At 44.3% G+C, this 8,829-nt stretch overlaps 1 protein-coding gene across 1 annotated transcript; it reads left to right on the forward strand.

Moving 5' to 3' along the window:
* The first annotated feature begins 1,309 nt into the window (after positions 1-1,309).
* Positions 1,310-5,666, forward strand: LOC111980035 (A disintegrin and metalloproteinase with thrombospondin motifs 6-like). The gene is made up of 4 exons (XM_070449760.1): positions 1,310-1,788; positions 3,683-4,194; positions 4,993-5,393; positions 5,622-5,666. The coding sequence occupies exons 2-4, from the start codon at positions 4,092-4,094 to the stop codon at positions 5,664-5,666; spliced, it is 549 nt and encodes a 182-aa protein (XP_070305861.1). The 5' UTR covers positions 1,310-1,788; positions 3,683-4,091.
* The last annotated feature ends 3,163 nt before the right edge of the window (positions 5,667-8,829 follow it).

The raw sequence follows: 8,829 nt of genomic DNA on the forward strand, positions 1-8,829 counted from the left end.
TTTAGACTCATCAGACCAAAAGACAGATTCTACCACTCTAAAGGCCTGATTGGTCRAGTGCTCTAGGAAGAGTCTAGGTGGTTCCAAACTTCTTCCATTTAAGAATGATGGAGGCCACTGTGTTCTTGGGGACCTTCAATGCTGCAGAAATGTTTTGGTATCCTTCCCCAGATATGTGCCGAGACACAATCCTGTCTTGGTGCGCTACGGACAATTCCTTCAACCTCATGGCTTGGTTTTTGCTCTGACATGCACTGTCAACTGTGGGCAGTCAACTGTGGGCAGTGCATGTCCTTATATAGACAGGTGTGTGCCTTTCAAAATCATGTCCAATCAATTGAATTTACCACAGGTGGACTCCAATCAAGTTGTAGAAACATCTCAAGGATGATCAATGGAAACAGGATGTATCTGAGCTCAATTTCGAGTTTCATAGAAAAGGCTCTGAATTCTTATGTGAATAAACAATTTCAGTTATTTTTTTATTACACATTTGTGAACATTTCTAAGAACATGTTTTCACTTTGTCATTATGGGGTATTCTGTGTAGATTGATGAGGATTATTTTATATTTAGAATAAGGCATAACGTAACAAAATGTGGTAAAAGGGAAAGGGTCTGAATACTTCTCAAATGCACTGTATATGCATGAGGGTGAGTAAGTACCAGGTTAAGGACCTGGAATTAGGCTGGAATTCAATCAAATCCCCAATGAGGAAACTCCAGACTAAGAACACATCAAATGMCTCAAATGAATAAGGCAATAACTATAGGCGAAATAAAGAGGACAAGATGCACTTCTGAGATGAAGAAAAACACAGTTCATTATTATTTATTAATAGAGGTAATGATGACAGGTAATTGTGAAATGTGAAAGTTGCTATATAGTTTTTGAACWCTTGATGGCGCAACAATCCTTCAAATAGTTATGTGTTTAATCATCAGAAGAGATAGCCTAGTGTTTAGAGCGTTGGGCCAGTAACCTAAAGGGCGCTGGATCGAATCCCCGAGCTGACAAGGTAAAAATATTTTGTTCTGCCCCTGAACAAGGCGGTTAACCCACTGTTCCCCGATAGGCCGTCATTGTAAATAAGAATTTGTTCTTAACTGACTTGCCTAGTTAAATAAAGGTGAAATAAAAATAAAAATGATGCTACACTTTGCGCTGACGGTTCTTGCGCACTATTTCTATCCCCCAATCCTCCTCCCCCTGCACGTGATATTAGATCGGAACATGCGCACACATGGTTAGAATAGGCACATCTGCAATGACGTAAACTGAACCGCCCAGCCTGAAAAAGCTGCCAATTTGAAGCAGCTTGGAACTTGGCTATGGTTCCAGACCGGGTATACTGTATTAAAGGGAGCTATACTTCATCTCAATTTAGCTGTGTTGCATGCACTGTCCTCGACCTAGACTATTTGCTATTATTAAGCAGAGTACTACCTGCGTTATCCAAAAGTAACAACTCAGCAAACACACCAAGTCTATTTTAAAAAGGACAGTTGGGCTATAAATTAGGTATCCTTATTCTTGGGGATAGACTATTTTCTGCAAAGTGAGTTGTATCTTAGCCTGTGCTCCTCTGTTTTCTCAAGGGGAGCGAGCCACTGCAGTAGCGGTATGAGAGTCCAAGAAAAAGAGAATGGCATAAACCGAGAAGAGATGCACAGAGGAGAGAAGTGATCTGGCTACCACGGAACTCAGTGCAGACGAAGTCTATTGTCTGCAATCTGTACTCTACTCTCTACAGTTGGGTTTTGCCGCTGCCAATGAAAATGAAGACGGTAACTATCTGCTTGTAGTCTATCAGCACTCCATAGACACAACTCATGCACGTTTAACGGAGCCAACGCAGATCCCTCTTCTTTAAAACCTGTAGGCTATCCATCTTTAGAAAATAACAGAAAATACAATGACTTATCTTTCACATTGTGGACTACATATTTTGGAAAATCTCTTTTGTGATTTTAGCAAAACGAGAAATAGATCAAAAGTGAAAAAGTATACCCTATAGGCACTTACAATTCCTGACACAGTGTTTGGTGAGTAGCCTAAATGTTGGTTAAAGTTGCAAACTTGCATCCACTATTTATTCCATCATTTTTATAGAACAGTGTAACTTTTAAAACTGGTTTGATGCCTATGAGCACTTGGCATAGCCCAGGCTACTTTATCTTGCACTGTTACATGTGTAACTCACTAAAACAGATCCACATCTGTTAGAACAGTCTGCGTGTCTGTCTGTGTCGGCAAAGTCAAACAAACCCAAATTACTTGCCGAGATAGAGTGCCTAGGCTACTAACAATAATGATTCCCGGCATTTTCAAACTCTTTTCGAAATCCCTAAAATAAGAACAGCGCTGGACTGTTTGTATTATATTCCAGTTGTAGTTGAATTACATAGCCTCCTAGATTAACAGAAGCAGTGTAAAGTCACTTGTTTTTATTTGAGCGATCGGTTGGTCGTTTGGTCGGTCGTTGTAGTCTGATGTATTCGGGCCGAGTGCCAACTGTCTGGGTCAGACGGAGTGGCCAAGTAGATTTAGGCTGCTGTCTGGATATGTGCAGCTATGTTGGTTATATAGCCTTTAGAGAAGATACAACACGCCGCTTCCAACACTATGGATCCTATCCACAGACAGATACCCACCCGTACTGGTTTTACGCGCATCTGATAGATCAGAGGTGATTGGTGGAATTTACGCGTCATTTTCTCTAGGACCTAAACTTGGAACCTCGCCTGCGCTTGGTTCTAACAGTATGGCATGCAATATATATGAGCTGTGTGAGTGAGTGACCTTCTCTTGAAGAATATCCGGTAAGTGATTTGAAATATAAATGTTTTTATTGATTGATTGATCAATTGCTTGATAGGTTAATGTATGAATGTGTGCGTTATTACATGGTTATTACCTGATTATTACACCTTTACTTCTGCGTTATTTGCGCGTGCACACACACACACACACACACACACACACACACACACACACACACACAACACACACACCACACACACACACACACACACACACACACACACACACACACACACACACACACACACACACACACACACACACACACACACACACACACACACACACACACACACACACACACACACACTCAGAGGGCTTGCTGAGACCAACATGATCTGTTGATTTGCTCCTGGCTGCAGAGAGAATCAGTGGGATAGAGATGACAACCTGTTATAGAGACAGGTGCTGTGTTGACTGAGGAGGCTGGCGGACATCAGCACACGCTGCTTTTGTACTTGATCAATGGGTTGTTGTTGTTGTTGACTTGCTGTTGAACGTCTGAGAGGCTGACTTCTCCTTAGGCTGTGGAGATGGTATGGTGTCATAAACATCCTTAAACACACACCTCGGGTTTATCAGGCTGGGATAGAGATGACAGGCTGGTTTAGCAGTACTGGTTTAGCAGGCTGGTTAGCGTACTGGTTTATCTGTACTGGTTTAGCAGGCTGGTTTATCAGTACTGGTTTAGCAGGCTGGTTTATCAGTACTGGTTAGCAGGCTGGTTAGCAGACTGGTTAGAAGGCTGTTTAGCAGGCTGGTTTAGCAGGCTGGTTTATCAGGCTGGTTTATCAGTACTGGTTTACAGTTGTTTTGTAGCAGGTATGCTTATTTACCTATGAAATGATGTATTCACAGGTATGCAGATGGATTGGTCAAGACAAGCTTCCAATATAGATCTAGATCTATAGATCTGCTGCATGGGATGTGTTTGAAGAGACTGACTGATCTACTGCTGGATTCTAGCATCACCACCACCCATGATTAGTGGCTGACATGAGCTCAGAGGGAAACACCAGTGAGGTCTGGAAGTGTCAGTTGCCCTCAGGAGGAAGCTGAGTGTCTCTGAGACATTCTCTGTGTGAGACCTGGATGAGACGAGAAGAGAAGGAGAAGTAGTGATAACATTTCCCACACAGAGGACCTAAAACCATGGGCTTGTTATGGTGCCAGGCACGCCGGACTGAAGTGTGTTCCTAGCCCATCAGTAGCACCACCACCCCCCTCAACCCTCCTCCCCCCAACCCCATGTCAGACCTTTCTCTAAATGATGGACATTTTGTGGAAGACGCTGACTTGGATATTGATATTGAGCCTGGTGGTGGTCATGGCTTCCTCTGAATTTCAAAGACTTTCGCACAACTCACAAGGTAGGATTGCGCATTGCTTAATAACCTTGTACTGCAGTGGGCTAAATCATATTCACACAGTGATTCATGGTCGTCTTAGATAGATCTACTTTGAAACAAAAGGATACACCTCAAACAAATGGTTATGGGATTAAAAAAGAGGACACCTGTAGCATGTTAGATATAGAGTAGAAATGTATTCCATTTTGAGTTTGCATCCCAATATTACACTTCATATACATCACAGAAGACTGAAATATACCAAAACTGTTTGACATAGAAATACCATTTTTATTTTTATTTTTTATAACCTTGATTAATTATGAAATTATGAAAAATATGAATAACATTCCACCCATGTGGCCACTAGAGGGCACTATTCGTGATAGAATGCATAAAAGGGGTTTGTGCACATCTCCCTATGTACTAGAAATGCTCTCCTTCAGAGAAAGTGATTTCTCTAAGCAGTGAGGCAGGTGTAGGTATGGTTGCTGCACATGGTCAGTGGTCAGTCAGTCAGTGAGACATCTGTAACATCTGGTGATCCTGACCTCACTGTTGTTTTAGAGGGATGAATCACAACCTGCTAGCTCTGGCACACTGTGAGGTCATGTCTGTCCTGTCACTGTCTGAGTTCCACTATAGACATACACTGACATTCTACTTTCTATGAGTCCTACTATCTGTAGTGTGTATCCTGTATGTATTCTGCAATGGCTAGATCCCTCTCATTTGTCTCTTCCTCCTTCTCTCCTCCTTATACACCCCTCCTCCGGTGGCTCGTCCCTCCATCCCCCCGTTCATTATTTTCTGTAAAAGACGAGTACCTGTCCTACTTGCAGCACTACCAGCTGACTGTGCCAGTGCGAGTGGACGAGAACGGGGACTTCCTCAGCTACACTGTGAAACATCACAAGCCCGGTCGCAGGAGACGAACCGCYGACGCCACCAACACCACCATCGGCCCAGAGCCAACCGACCACGCCGAACAGGACCCGGCCCAGTCCCGGCTCTTCTACAGACTGTCGGCTTACGGAAAGCACTTTCACTTAAACCTGACCCTCAACCCCCACCTGGTGTCCAAACATTTCACGGTGGAGTACTGGGGGAGAGAGGGCCTGGAGTGGAGACATGACATGGTGGAGAACTGCCACTATGTAGGATACCTGCAGGATCAGTACAGCTCCACCAGAGTAGCGCTCAGTAACTGTAAGGGCTTGGTGAGTACCATGGGATGTGTTTGGTTCGGCGGTGTGTTGGAAGGAAGCTGCTGTATGTAGTAGCCAAGCAGTATTGGAATGTGTGATGATGGGATGGAAGAGAGGACAACCTGATCTGTGTGTTTCGTAGAACACCCACCACCACTCTACTCCCCTTCATGGCTTTCTGTGACTTTAGTTTTGAGTATGTCTGAGTGTATTTGTGTATATTTGAGTGTGTTTGAATAGTACTCAAGGACCTGTTTTGTGAGGAGGCCGGGAGGCCCCCATTGACCAGTCTTCTCCCTGTCTGAGTCACAGAGAGTTAATACTATGCCGTCTCTCTGCTCTGCTCTGCTCTGCTCTGCTTACCTCAGACAAACCCACAGCTCTACAGGATTAGACAGAGTGTAGTTTGCTAAATAGAATGTTGGCCTCCCTCCTCCTGGCACAGTGACACTGTTAGGATAGGGCACAGTGACACTGTTAGGATAGGGCACAGTTAGGATAGGGCACAGTGACACTGTTAGGATAGGGCACAGNGGCACAGTGACACTGTTAGGATAGGGCACAGTGACACTGTTAGGATAGGGCACAGTTAGGATAGGGCACAGTGACACTGTTAGGATAGGGCACAGTGACACTGTTAGGATAGGGCACAGTGACACTGTTAGGATAGGGCACAGTAGGATAAGGCTGATGAGGAAAGCTCTCTACAGGATCATCAGAGCTTTAGTCACAGCCAGCCAGCAAGCCAGCCAACCAGGCAGTCAGCCATCCAGCCAGCCAGTCCACCCACTATAAAGAACCTAACATGCAGCCAGCCAGAAACCAGCCAGCCAACCAGTTAGTCTGCCCACTATAAAGAACCTAACACATAGCCAGCCAGCCAGCCAACCAGACAGCCAGCCAACCAGCCAGCCAGCCAGTCAGTTCACCATAGTGTACCCCACACCTATCCTTCTCAATGGACTGTGACAGTAAGCATGCAGGGCTGTCTTTCTGTTTGCTTACTAAACAGTCAGGACCAACTCTCTTGTTTTGGGGATGCATCAAACTTCTCCTCAGGTTTCAGTTTCCCCAGATATACTAATGCCCAGTCCCAAATCAACCCCTAGCCAATAACTTACCCCTAGGCATTTGTTGTAGATCTGAAGAGGTTGGATGGATGAGTGTAGGCGATATGGTAATAGCTCCACACAGCCCCAGCCCAGGACTATCTGGTAGTGTCAGATCTATGAGACGTGACTGTTTGGAGGTAAGGGACTAGACAAGGGGGTTATGAACTGGGCTTGAGTTTCTTCAGGGAAAAAATAAAGAAAGGGATTGTGTTGCTTTCTGTGGGCCTTAACGAGGCAGCTAATCAAAGCTTAGGTATTGTTCCTCTTAAAGGTGTTGATCTTAGACTGATGGACTGGCCAGACTGTCTTTGTTAAAACTCACCACTGATGGACTGCTGAGAAGAGGGGGGGGGGGGGGGGTGAGGGAGGGGAGGGGGGGAGCAGAGAAGGGAAGAGCAGAGAAGCAGAGAGGGAGAGGAGAGAAGAGAGGCAGAGAAGAGCAGAGAGCAGAGAAAAGAAGCAGAAGAGAAGAAGGCAGAGAAGAGAAGCGAGAGAGAGCAAGAGAAGAGAAGATCTTCACCAACCTGAGATGCCCACAGCTGAAACTCGTGTTGGTTGGGTTGCTGGCTGCGGCGAGGGAATGGAAGACTTTTTTATATAACATGCTGCTGTCCTTCTCCTGGTCCATGGCTGGAAGTTGTGGAGGATATTCTTGAGTGGCTTATTAAATATTGCTCTTCTTCTGTTGTAATAACGCCGTGCTTGTTGAGAAACAAGAAATCGAGAGAGACAGGTTATAAGCAAAGAATGCAAACAATGTCACAACACGCACACTTAACACACATTTCAATTGATTTTATTGCACTTTTTAAATAATTAATAACACCCCTCAAAAATATCTACAATTTTGCCAAAGTCATTCCAAGTACGACCAGCCTAAATGGCTTACGTAAACCTTTAAGCTGTTTACATGAAATTACTTTTAACAAATAACCATTTTCATTATAGTATAATATTGTTTTACTAATGAGTATTATTAACCAGTATTTATTATTATTAAGAGTTGAACGCTTTGTTTTCAGACAACTACAATCATCTGTGAAATGATTGGCACCTGATCAGGGTAGATTGGACACCTGAGAGGCTAAATGGTAATGGTGTGTTACACCTGAGTCAGGGCTAAATGGCTAATGGTGTGTTACGCTGAGTCAGGGCTAAATGGCTAATGGTGTGTTACAGCCTGAGTCAGGGCTAAATGGCTAATGGTGTGTTACAGCTGAGTCAGGGCTAAATGCTATGGTGTGTTACAGCTGAGTCGAGCTAAATGGCTATATGGTGTGTTACAGCCTGAGTCAGGGCTAAATGGCTAATGGGGTTTACACCTGAGTCAGGGCTAAATGCTAATGGTGTTGTTACCAGCCTGAGTCAGAGCTAATATGGCTAATGGTGTGTTACAGCCTGAGTCAAGGGCTAAATGGCTAATGGTGTGGTTACAGCCTGAGTCAGGGCTAAATGGTAATGGTGTGTTACAGCTGAGTCAGGGCTAAATGGTAATGGGTGTGTTACAGCCTGAGTCAGGCTAATGGCTAATGGTGTGTTACAGCCTAAGTCAGGGCTAAATGGTAATGGTGTGTTACAGCCTGAGTCGGGCTAATGGTAATGGTGTGTTACAGCCTTGAGTCAGGGCTAAATGGCTAATGGTGTGTTACAGCCTGAGTCAGGGCTAAATGGCTAATGGGTGTTACAGCCTGAGTCAGGCTAAATGGCTATGGAGTGTTACAGCCTGAGTCAGGGCAAATGGCTAATGGTGTGTTACAGCTGAGTCAGGGCTAAATGGCTAATGGTGTGTTACAGCCTGGTCGGCTAAATGGCTAATGGTGTGTTGCTGAGTCAGCTAATGTAATGGTGTTTACAGCTGAGTCAGGGCTAAATGGCTAATGGAGCGTTCCCTGAGTCAGGCTAAATGGCTATGTGTGTTACACTGATCAGAGCTAAATGGCTAATGTGTTACACTGAGTCAATCATTGCAGGTGCAGCACATAGCTCTGTTCTGCTCTGCTCTGTGTGTTGCACTGCAGTCAGATGTAGAACACCCCAACTCTGAAGCAATTTGATAAATCATGTTTATACAACCATTCACCTAGAAACGCAGTATTATGGGACTGGGACAGAGTAACAGCTTCTGCCCTTAACACCCTTTGTAACATAATGAAAAAGTACTTCAGAATGTGTTTATAAAAATTTGGCACGCTGTTTCCTCCGTAAAAACCCACAACGAACCATTAACCAAATATCAAACTTGGCACACTCTGGCAAGAAACCAGATTTGATAATGCTGCAGAGTGGTGATGTCAAGATATCAAATTCGTCTAGCAATTTTACAAGATTAGACTTCA

The sequence above is a fragment of the Salvelinus sp. IW2-2015 genome, linkage group LG20 (genome assembly GCF_002910315.2).
Source record: "Salvelinus sp. IW2-2015 linkage group LG20, ASM291031v2, whole genome shotgun sequence".
In the NCBI taxonomy this organism is placed as follows: domain Eukaryota; kingdom Metazoa; phylum Chordata; class Actinopteri; order Salmoniformes; family Salmonidae; genus Salvelinus; species Salvelinus sp. IW2-2015.